The following is a 17,876-nucleotide window of genomic DNA, read 5'->3' on the forward strand; positions in this document are numbered from 1 at the left end:
AGTTGAAATTAACAAAATAAATTAATATTTTAAAGCATCAGCATGGTAGTTATTTGGGTAAGGGCTTGGATTGATCTTAAACAGAGACGAGAAGTGACGCGCAAGCCAATTAGATGGGCGGTGCTCGGAAGAAGCTTGACCGAAATAAATTCATACTTCTCTTTCATATTAAGTGAGTCTCAGCAATCTGCTCGGATGCAAAGACTGCAGACCTCGAAAAATCCGTTCGAGAAAAAGAATAAACTGCAATATACAAGACAAGTGTGAGAGATTCACCGAACGAATCATGGTAACCTATTAACTTGTAAATTGCTTCCGACTGTGGGCGATCCGGAGCACCGCATAAATTTGACAAATAAAACGTTTACATCTGCAGATATGTGTGTATATTTGGATGAGTGTGTTGCTCGTTTAAGCTCTCATATAATACATTCGGTATTCATACATACGCCCGATATTTTGTCAATCTCTCGACTCATTGTTATTCCAAAAACGATAAATAAACCCACCAGATTTTAAATCATTTACGTCACTCAGATTGTAATCGATCATCCCGGCGCATTTATTTATATTTAAAAATAGTTTTCACTAAATAAAATTTAAATTATCGGACTGAGAATCTGAAAAATTAGATTTAGATTGTCGATCTAAATATTTTATCGCATGATATGATGAATTGTTTGAGTTATATTAACTGGCAAAAAATTTAATTGAATGTTACACGATGTCATTCACCAGCGCATTCCTCCATGACAATTATTCCGGCCAACTAAACTACGACCCGAGAGCTTTATGAGACAGAATGCTTGGGCTAATATTTTTTTTTTATTTATGTTCTGTTCAGAAGGGTTCAATTTGGTGCATACTCAATCTTTACAAGTATCTCGACGACACGCAAGCGAGATTTTTTACTCAACCCTTCTTGTTTTTCGGTGCGTTTATTTACTTACTGTGGATGAAGTTGACTTGCATTACACAATGTAAGACAAATAAGTGAAATTTTTTTTTATTTTTAGTAGATCGCTCTTTTTATTTAGTACAACTACGCTACCGCGAGGTGGTGCAAATACAGTCAACTAAATACAATAATGGATATGTTTAGTCACCAATTTCAATATTAATCGCTTTATTATTAATGTAGAAAAATTTTTTGTAAGGTTATACTTTGTATGAATTTTAAGGTAATAATGATTTAAATATGAATTTTTTTAATTTACTTTAAATTCATGCTTGCGTTGCATATTTCTGTAAAAATTAATATTAAATATTATCTATTGTTAAAAATGAATATTTCACGCAATAATATGAATGTAATCATTAGTAATTATTTTCAAAATTATAAATTTTTCGTATCTTTAGTACACATCTTTTACGATTTTTTACATAAAATTTTTTTTTTTATTTTTAATAAGATCATACTATTATTTATAAATACGCCAAATTATAAGAATTTTTACACTACACTCTTAAAACGTGCCATAAGTATCCGTGAATTTATTTACCGTAAAAAAACAACGGCGATAAATATTTATTATTCCTCGAACATGTAAAACAAAAAAGTATTGCATAGAAGCGAATAAAATAAAGTAAAAGAAAGCACATAAGGATTTAGCGAATAAATTTAGCCGGGATTTGGTAGTAGTAGAAGTGGTAGTGGCTGAAGTTGCATAACAGCTATTTTGCATCCGCATTAAATTTTCAGCCGTGCCTCTTATTTATAATGCAACATTATATTAACTATAACGTGGTTCGTACAATAATCTAACTAAACGTGAAAGCCGTGAATTCGCGAAAGCACCAGAGAGTACCGCAATAGGAATAATATGCATATGCCGTATTTATATTTATTACACCGAAATGAGAGAGTGTGAGTTTGTCTCGGGGCTTAAGAATCAAGTTCTAAAGCGATCGAGGGCGGGTACCAGAGGGTAGGCGTTCACCGGTTTCGCTTCTCCGCGAAGAATCGATTATCAATTTCGCGACGTATCCGCGGTATCCTGGTATAATGTTAAAGCTCCGCATATATATATATTTATATTTTAGTTGTTTCAAGAGAGAGAGAGAGAGAGAGAGAGAGAGAGACAGAGAGAGAATGAGGTGCCGGTGCAGCTATCTGAATCTGAATTAAATATATGAGAACAGATTGGAGGTATAATATGATAAAATATAATATATTGTATTTCAGATAGATGCAAGAGGTGATGGTGAGAGGAAGAAGGTGAGAAGTCTTCTCGCGGAATGCCGGAGCCTTGAGCCAAACAATCGTTTGTATTACAGCTCGAACTATCTACCGATTCGAGGAAAAAATTCAATTGCGTACGAGGTACTCAGGAGAGAATTAATCGAAAGTGAAAACTAACTGCCTCAGGCTTTGTATTACTATATTATATTATATATTTATATTTATCTCTTTTTTCTTTGATAATAAATAAGTATGAAAGTTAAATGTATATAGTGATGATGATAATAATAACAACAACAACAATCTATTATATTATAAGGTTTGGCATGTATATGAAGCCTTTAGCGCCTCAGACAATGCGGTATCAGCTGGACAATGCGAACGGGGTAGCAACTATTCATTTTCCGGAGCAACAGCGATGCTTCAGATAAACCCTGCTGATGGTGCAGCATCCTCTCGCTCTTTATCACCCGGCAGCTACCTGAACCTACTCGGCCCCACGATAATATCTACTCTCGAGCCTCTTACTCTCCGTTCGACAGTATAGTACAGTGTTACATACTTTTAAACTTTTATTTGGATAAATGTCACGACTGGACAAGGCTGTAAAAATTTTAGGGAATCCAAAATCTGTCTCACATTTTAATTTTAATTTAATTTTTTTTTATTTTCAATTTTGATTTAAAATAAAACGGAAGAATATAGTTGTGAGAATAGTAAAAAAATTTGGTGTTTCGCTCGCGCTTTAACCCATCACTTGAATCTTTCCTCGGGTTTAGTTTGAATATTTCAGTTCACGTTTCTCGTGGACGTGTGTTATAAATTTAAACGCGATTCGCGAAATACTCGTGGAGACAGACGACAGCTATACCATTGCACGTTAAAATTTCATATGTGTATATATGTTTATTATACATATTAGAAGAGAAGCATAGGTGTATCTACGGTACAGGACTCTCTACTCGGTCGACCTCGTTGGTAGCACATAGCATATATATATATATATATGGATATGTATATGTTATATGCTATGTGCCTTTTAACCGCATTCGGTAAATATATATTTTATAGCTCATGCGCATGTTATTTATATAACGCGTTTGTCTATATATTTTCGTGTATGTAAAGAGTTTGTCTCGCACGCGCGGCTGCTCTCGCTCTCGCTCTCTCAATCTTACTTTTGCATCACACACGCAAGTCAACGTACAATATGTCACGGTCGAGACCTTTCTTTCGTACGCTCCGAGACCTCGGATACCACGAGCTGAGAAAAAGCTGCAGGACTTTGCTTTTGTTGTAGAACATTATCGAAAATTCTTATCCGAAAATATATTTATGATACGTAATACACTGCCGGAAAAAATTAACTTGATTCGAAAATTTTTAAGGGTTGAGGATAATTTAAATTTATTTAAAAAATAAATAAATTAGCATCTGCATTTAAAAATTTTTAATTTTGTAATTTGGATAAATTGAATTAAGAATAATTATTTAATTTTTTAAAAAGGATTAGAAAGTAGAAAAAAATTTGGATCCTAATTATCTCTTTAGAAATTAGTTTTTTAATTTTTCAATTTCAAAGATCTTTGCAATAAAAATTAAATTTTTAATTCTTGATTAAAAATTTTTTGAATTAGAAAATTTTAAATTTTTTGAATATAAAAATTTATGAAGCGAAATTTTTTCGACTCAAATAAATTTTACTTGATTCAAAAGTTTTCATTTTCTTGAATTAATTTTTTGATGAATGTTAAACTAAAAAAAAAGCTAATTTTTAAATAATTTTGAATGATTGTAAAAAAATTTTCAAAATTTAAAAAAAATTGTCGAACTTCTGTCATAATCGTTCTCTTATTTTAATAATTTTTTTCTTGTTGTATACCTTTAATATCATACCCATAATTTTGATTCAATAAAATTAAGTAATGAGACAACTTAAACAAAAATGTATAGAATTATAAAATTAGTTTTAATTTAATTTAATACCGTACTATTAGATGTGAAAAGATAAAAATGTATTTATCGTAATTCTGGGTGTGTTCGCTAACGAGGATAGGTATAAGTGTATGTGTAAGTTGGAGTTTAGGATCGGTTTAAAATAACGCGATATTATCCAGTCCAGGGTGCTGGGTGAGGATAGGAGCATCGCGAGGATAATGTAACGGTGCTGCATGGTATGGAGAACGTTAACGCTGGGTTAGGTTATAAGTATTATATTGGATAGAGGATAGGAATGCCCAGTGTGTTCTTTTGAGGACCGTACAGTAACTTGTATCGCGGGAGTATGAGATAAGAATCGCAAGGGCAGAAGAGGAGAAAGTTAGAGGATAAGATTAGTGGTAAGAATCCCGAGGACCGTGCGTGGACCAATCCAATGAGTTGACAAAAAAAGTATTTTAAATTAATGAGACTACAGGTCGTTAGCAAACTCATGCAACTTTACCGGTTAGGTACTGAGTTCTGGGTTTGCCGTAAAGAGGCTAGGATTTAAGACAAGAGTTAGGACTAGATTGTTGCTTCACTGAGGAATTTTTTAAAAGGCTGGATTTTTTATTTTATGTATAATAAGTTAAGTTAAGCACTCAGTTCTTAGAACAGTTAACGGTTTTATGTCCAGTGTGGTGAGAAAATTACGACCAAGTTACTTTTTAAAAGTACGGAGAAATTTAAATTGCTCATTAGTAAAAATTTAATTTCTGGGTCAAATATTGAAGAAAAAAAAAATTATCCATTACAATTTTTGTAAGAAATTTAACTTTCAACAAAAAAGATATCATTTAATTTTATTTTATTTCGCATCTTTAAGCCAGAATTTTAATTTTTTTTCTTGAGATAATTTACTAGAAATTGAAATTTTGAACCATTTTTTCGAAAATTGTTTTTAATGTATGTTCTATATAATTTAATTTCTAGGTCAAATATTGAAGATTCGAAAAAATTGTAAGAGATGTTTTTTCAAAGAAATTTAATTCACTACAGAAAAGATTTGTTTTAATTTTACCCTATCTCGCATCTTTCAGTCAGAATTTTAATTTGTTGTTTGAAAAAAAATTTATGACAGTTGAAAATTTGAACCTTTTTTCCAAAAATTGTTTTCAATTTATGTACATACGATGGAAATTATTTCGAACGACGCCATTTTATGGTGAAAAGGGTGGAGAATAACGGTCCTGCCTACAAAAATATATAAAGGCTGAACTACCCCCCAATGTTTATAAAGAAAACAAAAAAAAAGGTATCCGTGTGTATATATATTGATATTTGTGTGAATAAAAGAGATGGAAAAATTTCCAGCTGTTGATCGTTATCTCTGCATCGAATCGAACATGGCGAGCACACACACAACAGAACAGGGGCTGCGTTTCAACCCTTGCTATCTTCGGCATCGAGGGGTGGATACTCGGCTCGTCCGCCATACAGGTAAAAAAAAAAAAAAAAAAAAAAAATAACTATTTTTTCAGTCTAAAGTGAAAACCCAGTCCGAGGCGATACCATTATTATTATTAATATATTTAATATAGTTTTTTGATGTGTTGTCTACTCGGCATGTGCAGCCAAACGTGCAATGAAAAGTGAGATTCTGTTCTCACTGATTTTACTTTTTTTTTTTAATTTTATAAATTACACGCAAGAGTACAATGTATGATGGAGTTAATCGCGGTATATTACTTTTTAGTCACTGGAGCAAGAGTACACGCGATTTTCGCGGATGAATAAATTAATGAAAGTGCTTAGGAGTTGAGATAACTTGAGATTTTTTTTATTTTAAAACAAAATTAAATGAATTAATTGTTACCAATAATTTATAAAGAATTTTATTTTCACTGATTTTCTAATTGTTTATTAACAGATCTAAATTAGAACTATTCAATAAAAATAATTAATTGTTACTCATCAATAAAAAAATTTTCAAAAAGTTCATACTGATATTTTTGAGAAGAATTAATATAAAATTTAAAAGAATTCTTAAATAATACTAAATTAAATAAAAAAAAAAAAAAAAATGCTGATAGTGGGTACCAAGTGGGGAGTGTAAATAGATCCGTAGGGATTTAATGCGAGTACATTATACATGAGTTATTGTAACCGGTGGTCGGTTTATTTTTTAGATCGTATCAACTCTATTTTTTTTCAGTCCCATATGTGACAAGGGTCGTTATACTTTAATTTTACTTTGAAATAATTTACGTTGTAAATTTTAATAATCAATAAAATAAAAAATTTTAATTATAAAATTTTAAAATAAAAGTAGTTGACTCATTTTTTTAATTAACATAGAAATTAATAACTATTTTTTCTATACTTTAGACTAATTTCTTGAGTTTATTATGACAGCCAGTAATTTACCACAATAAGACGTAAAACTCTCACGCATTAAAAAATGAATATTAAAGTTGCGACCAAACGCGTGATTGTCAAAAAAGTAATAGACTAAACAGTGATCGGTTGGGAATAAAATGTTTGTCATTGTCATATAAAAATGTTTTACCCTTATATACAGTAAGGTACACAAATAAAATGTATGATGTACGTGAACGTAAACACGTGGTTGTCAAATAAAAAATCGTGGATACGCTGGTGTACATATAATACAAAATTCACGTGGTAATGATTTAAATTATAGGCTGTACGGACGCGTGACGTTAACCGCGCGACAACCGGCACTTTAAATAAAACCGATACATATTTTATTAGCTGCGGTAACGCACTCACGTGTATTATATGTACGCATATTGTATTATACAGTACTGAATGTGTATGTGTGCATGTATGTACGTTTTCTGAGGATTGGTACGTCATCAACGTTTTAAGGGAATTATTCTAAAAAGAATAAGGCTGTGTTGTTTGAGTAAGCCCTTTTCCTCGGTGACGGATGGATGGGCGTGCCCATATATCATCATCCTGTCACAATATTTGAGCTCCAATCCTCACCAGTTTTACCTTATTTATAAAAACACACTCAAAACCGATCCTTAATTTATATTAATGATCTTAAATCATTTGTCTTCATTTTCTGATGGGTTGGGGTTACAAATTGTTTCATTGAAAAAATTCAAGTTTTATAGTATTTAATAATTTTAAGTGATTAATTTGGGAAATTGAAAATACTTATCACAATTTAAATTATATAAATGATTTTAAAATTCAAATTAATGTTTGAAATATTTTTTATGAAATTTGTTCATTTTTTTTCATGATAAAAATTATAATGAACTTAATTATTGACAGTAAAACCATTAATCATTTTTTAATTACTAATTAAAAGACAAATTTTTCTAACTTTGACCCATTGATAATTACTAACCATAAATTAGAAAGAGAAACTTATCAGTCTCAATAAAACAAAATCACAGTCGTTAAATCAAAGTATTAAATTATCAAAACACTAATTTAAGAGATAAAATAATAAAACACATGAGAATGAGTATAAAGGATGAATATAAATAAAATATAGTTGAGAAATGTATAGTGATTTAAACGAGGAGTTGGCACTCGTGCCGAGTTATCTTAACGAAACATTTAAGTGATAATAAAACAGTAATGTTTAGTATGCGATCCGAGAGCTATTGGCTGTCACCAAACTAATTTATCTGTCTTATAATACTCATGATCAAATATTAAAGAGCATAACACTAGATTAATGAATATATTATGTTATATATTATAGATTATATGTTGTCTGTTAGTTTTGCTTGAAAGCACTTGACGAGATTGAATTGATTAATTAATCTCTGTTGCACATTACTGTTATTGTTATTGCTATTATGAGTGTGGATTATGTATGTATGTTGTATTAAGTAAATTGAGTACTCACCAGACGTCTCTTGGGTTTGATTAACGGTCGATTTTGTCCATTCATTTTGTAATAGAGCCCACAGGCATTGCAGAGATAATGTCCAGTGCCGTCTCTTCTCCATAGTGGCGTCGAAGTTGCTCCGCAGTTGACACACTCGCGACCCTCTACGAATATTTATATCCCAATCATATCAATCCTAATTATCCTCATAATTACTATTACAGTTATTATCGTAATTATTATTAATAATAATAATTAAAATAACTTTTAAAATATCCAATTATTTTATTTTAATTATAAATTAAATCAATCTCATTTATAAAATTTATAATGTCAATTTCAATTAAATGAGAATAATTTTAAAAGCCTCGGACAATGAAAAATATATATCATTGACTTGTTGTTAAATTTTATTAACCAATTAAGTAATAATATTTTTCTTTGTCTTACAAACATTAATAACTCGCATGCATTGCCGACATACCAATAAGCGATTACCAGAGCAAAGCAGAACCTTAGGATTTCAAAGATTATTAAGACATTATTAATTATTAAATTTTATTGCCATTGCAGTTCGTTAAATGGTGAGTTATTTTTTCAGCAATTTATTTATGGAAGGACAGGGTTAAAAAAATTGAGGATTAATTGGGTTAACGATATATTGAAGATTGAGAAAAGGAAAAGCAGGTTGTGTCGGATTGTCGATTGTAAAAGCAAAGACGGTTTTTTTTTTATTTATCTTATTTGTTTTTAGCCAAACCATAAAGCTGCTTCTCTTCATCCTGAGGTGTGTCCAGCGGTTTATATTTGCAGCGTCATTAAATAAATTATAACACTAATGATAATGACTGGGAGAATTAGACAAATTATTTTAATATTTTTATTATTTTCACGGGAGTTTGTTAAATAGTCACAGCGGAAATAAAAATTTTTTTTTTTTTAATCGATAATTATTACAAATTTTTGAACATCAAATAAAAATTTTAATGATTTTTTTTAATTTTAAATAAATTGTAAAAAAAAATCTGATTTTTTACCGTTAAGAAAATTAATTAAAATCGACTTAATGTTTTACTTTAAATTGAAAAATAAAACTTTTGGATTTGCAATGTAACATAATCAGATTATTTTTAAACGAGTTTTTCCTTGAATAGATTTTAATTTGCGTATCGAAACCATCGTGGGAAGCAATTAAACCGTTTTGCAAGCTATAACTTTTCTTGGGTTTGATTTCCTCGCAAATAACTAAAGACTTTTACGTATTTAAGTCTGACTATACAGTTAGAAAACTCTCACGCATTTAATAAGTCAGTCCTTTTAGCAATTTTCAATTCAATTATTATCATTATTGTAACTCCTTGGACTTAATATTTTAAGACACATGTAAATATTAATCCAAATTGAAATCCACGCATTACTTTGAAGCATATTAGTCTTGGCGTGTGTGTTTTCTATTTCTATTTAGATTTTGTTCGCTACGGCAGACCGAGCGCGGCCGAGTGTCGCAAGAGTTTAATTAGAGAGCTATTGCAATCGTTGGTCTATTGTTAGCGAAATTAGGGATGTTTTTTAACACAACGGAACTGACCTACTCGTGTAATTGCACTGTGGCAATCTTTTATTTTATAATTTTGTTAAGTATATATTTTATATTTTATATTGTATCAGGATAAGACTCTATCAGTCTGTGAAACAAGTAGAAGAATAATCGATGGTGGATACAGATTTGCTTGTGAATTAGCCACACCACATCGAAAAATAAATTAAATAAAATAAACGTGCTCATGTGTAATGCCTGTAGATGCTTCCTAGGCCTTTAGACAAATTTTAAATTTAATTTTTTTTATTTTGATTCATTTTTTATTTATCATTGTATTATCACGTATGATAATCGAGGGTGCGCGCGATTGTGGTGGGTGCCACTCAACAAAATAGGTCATAACGTGATCCAAAAATACAATCGTGTTGTCCAATAACGTCCATTTTCTCAAAATAAAATAATTAATAAATAATAATTAAAAATTTAATTGATAACATATTTCTGGACGTTATTAAAAATATATTTATGCTAAAAAAATTTTTTTTAATTATTTGGTGAAAAGTTTATTGAATAATCATTACTGTAAATGTTTATTGATTTTTTGATTTAAAAAAGAAATTTTTAAAGATTTTTTGTTCAATAAAAAATTAATGATCAACAATTTATTATTTTTAATTAAATTGAGATTGATCTAGGGAAAAAAAATTATTTTATTTTACTCTTAATTAAAAGCTCAATAAACATGTACATTATTCTCAATTCTTCACTTAATAATCTCAAAAATAATTTTCTCAGACATAATTTTCACAACTTCCAGGAATACGTACTTCAAGAAAAATAAATAAAACAAATTTTTTTAATTAAATAAAACATATAAAAGGTAATCACTTGTAATTAAAAATAAATAAAAAGTTTCAACCTAGTAAAATAAATGAGAAGCAAACCAAGGATGTTAATTAAACCATAAACCAAGCTTAAATAATAATTCTTAATGGAAAAAAATATATGTATGAAACAAAGAGACAAGCGTATAAAAAATTTATATCCAAATTAATGTCTAATTTATGTACATTGTCGCTGAGAATGTACTTGAACAATTTTTTGTTAGATCTACTTGTTTGTTGATGAAAAAGAAAATTCAAAGCTATTAAATTGCCAGTTTTGTATTAAAAATAATTCAAATTAAATTTTCCAGTTTTTATTTAAAAAAGGTAATTTTTGTATTTTTCTTTTTTTAGTGTAGTTGCATACTTTGGATATTTTTAAAAACAAAAAAAATTAATAAGTGGTTTTTCACTAATTTAATTGTAGACAGTGGATATAAATATTTTACACATTTGCCTATACATTTTTTCCATATAAGATAATAATAATAAACAAAATAAAAATAAAAGGATAAAAAATAAATAAAAATAATAAAAGAAAATGCCGCTTACCGGCGGACGTTCTGGACTTGTTCCTCGGCTTTTGCTGCTGCTGTTGTTGGGAACCGGGTGAATTAGGGGTGTTTCCGTGCGAGGAGCCAAGAAGTTTTGCGTCAGGACTGACAACGCCGGGTACACCGCCGGTTGCGTGATGGGACCCAGAAAACAACGAGGATCCGTTGTGAGGATTGTGGGCGTGATGGGTAGGATACTGAAGGTGCGAATACATGTTGTAAGCGCTCGCCGTGGGATCATACTGGGAACTGGAGGTCGCGTGATGATGATGATGGTGATGGGAGGCGGGATGATAGGAGTCCCTGCACGATGGCGAAGTTGCGCCCCCAGGATTCTGGTAATCCTGCTGCTGTTGCTGCTGTTGGGCATTCGCTTGTTGATTTCCCGACTGCTGCTGCTGTTGCTGGCCATTTACGCCAGAGTTGCTGGAGCCTCCAGCTCCGGTACCGTTATTCGTCGATTGGCTATTATTACCTTCCCGCTGCTTCACCTGGCCGCCGGCTCCGTTGTTGTTTCCAGAATTGTGCTGGTGAGGAGGCGAGGGGGCGCCATGATGATGACCCAGCATCACCGAGGGTTTTACGTCGCATGATCCCCCAGATGTCGCTCCCAGAACATCCTGGTGGTGAATGAAGGCTCCCATTGCTCCCATTGCCGCTACGTGTGCTACCGCTACCTGGTATTCGCTTCCGCCGCCCAAGCCCTGGTTGTTGCTGTTGTTGTTGCTCCCCGAATTGTTATTGGTGGTGTTGGTGGTCGAACTCGTGCTGGTGGTTATGCTGTCTGGGGTCGCGTCTTTCGGGGGCGTCGGGGGAAATGAGAAGGCGTTGTGCCCTCCGTTTATCCCGTGGCTCGATAAGCTCACAGAGGTGGGAGGTAACGAGGAACCCAGAGGACTCTGAGGCTTGTCTTCTACAGCGCCACCCGTCGACGCGGTTGTGGCTGGAAATGACCAGGGTTTTGCTTCAGCGCTCAACAGCCAGGGGTGTCCACCGTGGAAGTGTGGACGGCAGACCTGACTCACTGGTGCTCCTGACACCCCGGTTCCTGACATTCTACCTGTTGACAGTAAACGTTATAATTATTTTAGGATTTTATGGAAATATCATTTGAGATTTTGAGAAGAATAATTTATTGTAACACGAAAAATTTTCTGGACCCTGAAATTTTTTAGAAAAACTTTTATTGTTTTGGAGTAAGGAAAAACTTTACACAGTAAAAAATTTTGCGTTATTGCGTCAAAAAATTTTGTGTTAAATATTTTTATGCTAAATATTTAACACTTTTTTGTGTTGATTTAACAGAATAAATCTTAAATTTACACATAAGTGTTAAATATTTAACACAAAAATTTTTAACACTAAGTTTTTTGACGCAATAACACAAAATTTTTTGTTATGTACTTTAGTTAAAATAATATAAATTTTGAGAAAATTGGTTTTGTAATTGAAAATTTTTTCTATCTACACAAAAAAATACATTTAATTAGACAAAAATAGTTTTCAAAAAAACTTAAAAAATTGTGGAGTAAGGAAAAATTTTGTAGCTCAAAAAAATTATACTACAATTCAAAGAATTTTTGTTTTTGTAAGTAAATTTTGATGAATCAAAAAAATTGGTTAGGCAGTAAAAAACTTTTTTTTTTCTCTATGCGAAAACATTAATTAAGATAATTTTTATTTTCTAAAACAAGAGTCAAGAAAAATTAGTTTTTCAACAAAAAATTTTTTTTTCATTATAACGATGAGGTATACATTTAAATAAATACCAGCAAGAATGATTAGGAGCTTAATGTAATAAAAGTAAGGGCGTCATGTGACTGAAGTACGTGCTGCGTGTTTCGAATAATTGGCTTTTTGCAAGTGACTTTTGCCCTGGGGAAAGCTAATTGCGATGGGTTAATTAAGAGGACCCAAGAATAGGTGAATTCCTTATTCCTCGTTACGTCAGAAATTAAATACGCGCAACCTAAAGTACACTGGATATCACTATCAATCTCACCACATAGTATAACACACGTGTGTATACATGTATACGTACTTAGTTACTTAGTTATTTATCTATGCGATTTTACTTAACTATGGACCCGACATAAGTTTAAACTGTTCGTATGTGCATGGCGAGAACATACATAAGATTCTTCTTTCTCTCTCGGCTCTTCATTCTCCATATAAGTACCGCAAGTTACGCGGATAATTAACCGTTCGTTAGTGCACATGTGAACTTGATCACCCTCATGACATCTTATTTTAGTTTTTATATTTTTTTTATTCACTGAATAGTGAGTGTACATTTTTTAAAAACAAAATTTCTCTCACATCATATATTATCATTATTATTATCAACATCTAGATTCTAGATACAAATCTAATTAAAAATTTTCCCGGTTAATTAAAATAAATAAGAGGTTGAAGACAAGAAAACAAAAATGAGATTCCAGTTCGACATTTTTACAAGTAGGTGAAACGAAAAGAATTCTTTGAAAAGGATTATCGTGTCGGCAATGCGCAAGAAGGCGTCGCGACGCCGTCTATCCGATGATCGCGTGATACCATACTCAAGGCCCGAGTTTTTCTTCTCGTTCGTGTAACATTAGGGCTCTTGCTTTTCTTTTATTACAACTAGACTAAACTATTTTTTTCTTTCTTTTTTCTAGTCATATGTATACGTAGCTTACTTAGTCCACCCACTTGGTTTACTTTCTTTTTCCCAAGAGGCATTCGAATGGAAAGGATTCTTTCTCGTTTGGCGTCGACTCGGCACGCGGCTCTTATTACCTGGGCTTACCTGGCACCGAGGCTCTATTCGGAGCGTGCAGGATCGATATATCGACCGTTTCTTGCCGGGTCGAGCCTGCCACCTCAAAATAACCGATGCAACTCTCTCTTTCTCTCTTCTTCAGTATCCAACAGAACTATATCCAGGTTTTCTTGATAACGCGCAATATGTGGGCTGTATTTTCCAGCACACACTCTTCAAAGGACCTTCAGATTTTTATTTATCATCTATTATTTAGTACACAGAAAAAAGGAAGTTCAAAATATCTGTCTGAGCCCAAGCAAAATTTTTTTTTCTTTGCTGAAGAAAATTTAATTTCACCTGAAATTATTTTTGTTTTCATAAATATTTTCTTGGGTTGAAATAATTTTTGGCTCTACTTAAAAATCGATTTTTTTGGTGTAGGGCTTAATATTTTGAGGGTACATAAAAAAAAATTTATTTGAACCAAAAAATTTTTGGATGACTTGAGTTGTTTTGGAGTAAGCAGAAAATTTTTGGAAGTAAGAAAATTGAATAAGTTTTTTAATCCATTTAATTTAACGAATTATCATGAAATAAAAAAAAAAAAAACTTTTTTTTAATTTGCATTCAGTTTTTAAAAATATTTTCCATATGAAATTTTCGAAATTTTTTATATAATAATTAATTCCTAATAAAAATCTTAAAAATTGTCAATCACAAAATGAAAATCTTCTAGAATTTAATTTCTTCTCTCCCATATATATAACTGCATTAATTACCTCAATAATTTTCACACTTTCCTCGACTCTTTAGTGAGAGTAATAATTTTATTAAAACACTAAACAAAAAAATACCATCCCATATTTTTTGTAAGGTTTTATTATTTAATATAAATCATGTTGCCGGTTAAAGTTGCCAGATAAAAAAACAACATTCTTTAAGAGTAACAAGTGTCAGATTATGGAGAGCAAAAAATGATACATGAATCGCCGCCGCTCGCGCTCTAAGTCGCGGTCGGTTTATTCAAAACTTTCCGACTTGGGCCTTTTTTTTGGCCCGTCAAAAACTTTTTTTTTATCTATTGTATCGTTTTATATTATTATATTATATCCTATGTACTTAGAGGTTTTTAATCTTCACACTGGAAAGAATGTTTATATTGCTATTGTGCAACCTTAAATGGAAGGAAGCAAAAAGGTATCTCGTATGTATCCGGAATAGAGGTGAGTTAAGTTCTTTTTATCAGTAGCGTAGTATAAGTAGCAAAAGCGATTGCCAGGATAGGATGGGAGCTGGAAGCTCTGCATCCACACGTGACTCGTCGACAAAGTAGCTACCAGGCAGGCGCATCGATAGCTGGATAGGATTATTGCATATCTAGTCTCAACTCTTGCAGTGACAAATGTCGCGGGATTCCTATCCACTGAGAATTTTATTCCAACAGATACAGAGTGGAGCACTGCTGAGAAATATAAGCTGCTGATGGTGATTTTACTTCTGGTTCTGATTCTGGTTCGATACTCTTCTGTATTCTATATTCTGTGCTACTGTTTATATTATGTTGCTCCAGTCCTATCCAGGATTGGAATACAGAGCGAGCTGGAGCAAGAGGTTGATAGTTTATATCAAAAGAGCAACCAAGAGGGAGCACGAGTTTTAAGAAAGAAAAAGAGATGAGACGAGAGCTGATCTCGTTTGCAGAACCACTGTAGTGTAAAAAGCAAAGTGGTTAGAGAGAGAATTCTCAAGGCACGCCATATTAGAAACAGCTTGGCATCCTATACGGCGCCGCTTGCCGCTTTTCCTTGATAGTTCTCCAGATCGCCCGGGAGTCCGATGCTTATTTTTATTTTTATTATTTTATTATATATTTCTTTTCTTAGTCTCTTTTATTTGTTTATTTTTAAGTTTTTATTGTTGCGATATCCCGAGTCGAAAAAATGAACTTACATGAGCTTAAATCAATTGTTTTATATAGCAGTTAAGTTCATTTAAGTTAATTTTTTCAACTCGGGATGTTACACATCTTTTACCAGTCTCGAGGGACAGACCACCACATATTGGTCCATGAAATTCAGACCACAAATTCGTTTTTAAATCAATCCAAAAGGAATTTTAGTTTGGTCAATATTATAAATTTTAATAAATGATCGATTCTATTTTTTGAAATTCTGAATTATGGAAATTTTGCTCGGCAGTTTTGGCGACAAAAAGTTTGAGGCATTTAGTTAGATTTTACTTCGCAACTAGAAAAAAAATTTTTATTAAAGAAAGAGAGATTGTAAATAATTGGAAAAATTTGCTACTTATTTTTTTTAATAAAAAAATTATCAATTTCATCGAAATTGATTTTATTTTATTGTTGTGAAACAATTTGTAATTATTTTTTCAAAAGACATTACGATAAAAATTAGGAGCTCGTTAAATTAATTAAGTAATTATCACGAATCAAATAACTAATTTTCTTGTTATGAAAGTTATTGAGTGCGATAAAAATATATCTTTCATCAGGTTATAAGCGGTTTAAATGTTAACTTGATTGTCTAACGACCGTAAGTTGTAATAATCGATCAGATCTATTTCAATCATGATAAAAAATTAAGTGATCTAAATTTTAGAGGATAAGAATTAATTGTTACTGTAATTGTTACAACAAATGCGATGTAATACTTACTGAAAAGTCATGAAGATAATAAATCCATCGATTGGAATATCAATCAACAAAAACAACTACTCCTTCTTCCTTCTATTCGTGATGATTACGACAAAGACCGCGGAGAATTCCGCAAGTGATAATTAGTATTAAGACTGTCTTGCTCCTAGATAATGCCGGAGTCGAACACATACATCCATACTCTTATCCTTAACTGAAACGCTCGCGGCAAATGTACAGCAGATCGTGCAGAGAAACGACTATATATACATATATATACACACGCGTCTTACTCGTAAGACCAAGACGGAATGTGTCGATGAATATTCATTAAAAATGTAGATGGTGGCCATTATATCACGAACGAGGAGATCAAGATGGCGGTGGATAGCGCATCCGGTTCCCTGCCAGACTCACATGGATTTTCATGCAAGCTTATTCTGATAGTCTATCAAATATGGATTCTTCCTGATCTCTACCCCTATTACCATTATCATTAACATTATTATTATTGACGTAAGACATGACAAGTTTAACTTAAATAATTCTACCACAATTTTGTCCTTTGACAAAAAAAATGTTCTTGAATCAAGTATATATTTTTGAAGAGCTCAATATTCTTGGTTTTAGTAAAAAAATTTTTGATTTAAGAAAATTTTTCTTGATTTAAGGAAATTTTACTTGATTCAAGAATTTTTCGTCTTGATTCAAGACAATTACTCTCTTCAAAATTATATTCTTGGTTCAAGAATTTTTCTCTTGAATCAAGTTAATTTTTTTTTCTGTGTAGTGCTATTAGTACAAATTGTGGGACTTTTTTTCTTGTAAATATTTTTGATTTTAATTCTCTACATAGAAAAAAAAAATTTTTCAGTGTGTTTAAAAAAGAAACAAAAATTCTCTTGGCTGAAATAAAGTTTTACTGATCCAAGAAAATTTCCTTGTCTGAAAAAAATTTCTTCTGACTCTAAAACAACTTGAATCTTCTAAAAATTTTTTTACTTCAAGTAAACCTTTTTTTCTGTATACACCCACTATAAATTCGTAAAAGTATATGTATATACATATTACAAATAAACGTTAATCAGAGAATGAAGTTGTCCTTACACGTGTATTATTCGACGAGCGTAGTCATAAAATGCTCGGCGATTACATCGATTCGTTGCTGTTGAAGACTAGAGAGAAAGATAAACACAAAAGAGAAGGATAAGGAGAGTTGTATTATAATAAGGGGTCCAGTTCGGCGACAATTTCGTATGCTAATCGACCGGTGTGTCTAGTCTTTATTTACAAGTTTAAATACACAGTTACAGTTTACAACTTGCGATAAATTTCTTCCTCTTTTCAAGGTCAAGGCTTCAATGTTTTCACTTTTATAAAAACCGTCATTATAATTTGTTATATTTTTTTTTATAGCAAGTACACAGAAAGAAAGATTTCTTGACTCGAGAACAAAATTCTTGGCTCAAGTAAATTTTCGGGTGCCCGAAGGAAGACCGAAGTTGTCGTGGCCGAAGTAAAAA

General features: G+C 31.7%; 1 protein-coding gene across 2 annotated transcripts in view; it reads right to left on the reverse strand.

Annotated features, from left to right (window-relative positions):
• The window catches only part of LOC123261785 (GATA-binding factor C-like), an 83,023-nt gene that overhangs the window by 35,135 nt on the left and 30,012 nt on the right, over window positions 1–17,876 (reverse strand). For both annotated transcript variants that reach the window (XM_044723579.1, XM_044723578.1), the window contains exons 3-4: window positions 10,956–12,017; window positions 7,998–8,143 (exon numbers count right to left, since the gene is read on the reverse strand). In XM_044723579.1, coding sequence (XP_044579514.1) covers window positions 7,998–8,143; window positions 10,956–12,017 — 1,208 coding nt within the window. The remainder of the gene's footprint in view (window positions 1–7,997; window positions 8,144–10,955; window positions 12,018–17,876) is intronic.

This window comes from Cotesia glomerata, linkage group LG3, assembly GCF_020080835.1.
Source record: "Cotesia glomerata isolate CgM1 linkage group LG3, MPM_Cglom_v2.3, whole genome shotgun sequence".
Classification (NCBI taxonomy): domain Eukaryota; kingdom Metazoa; phylum Arthropoda; class Insecta; order Hymenoptera; family Braconidae; genus Cotesia; species Cotesia glomerata.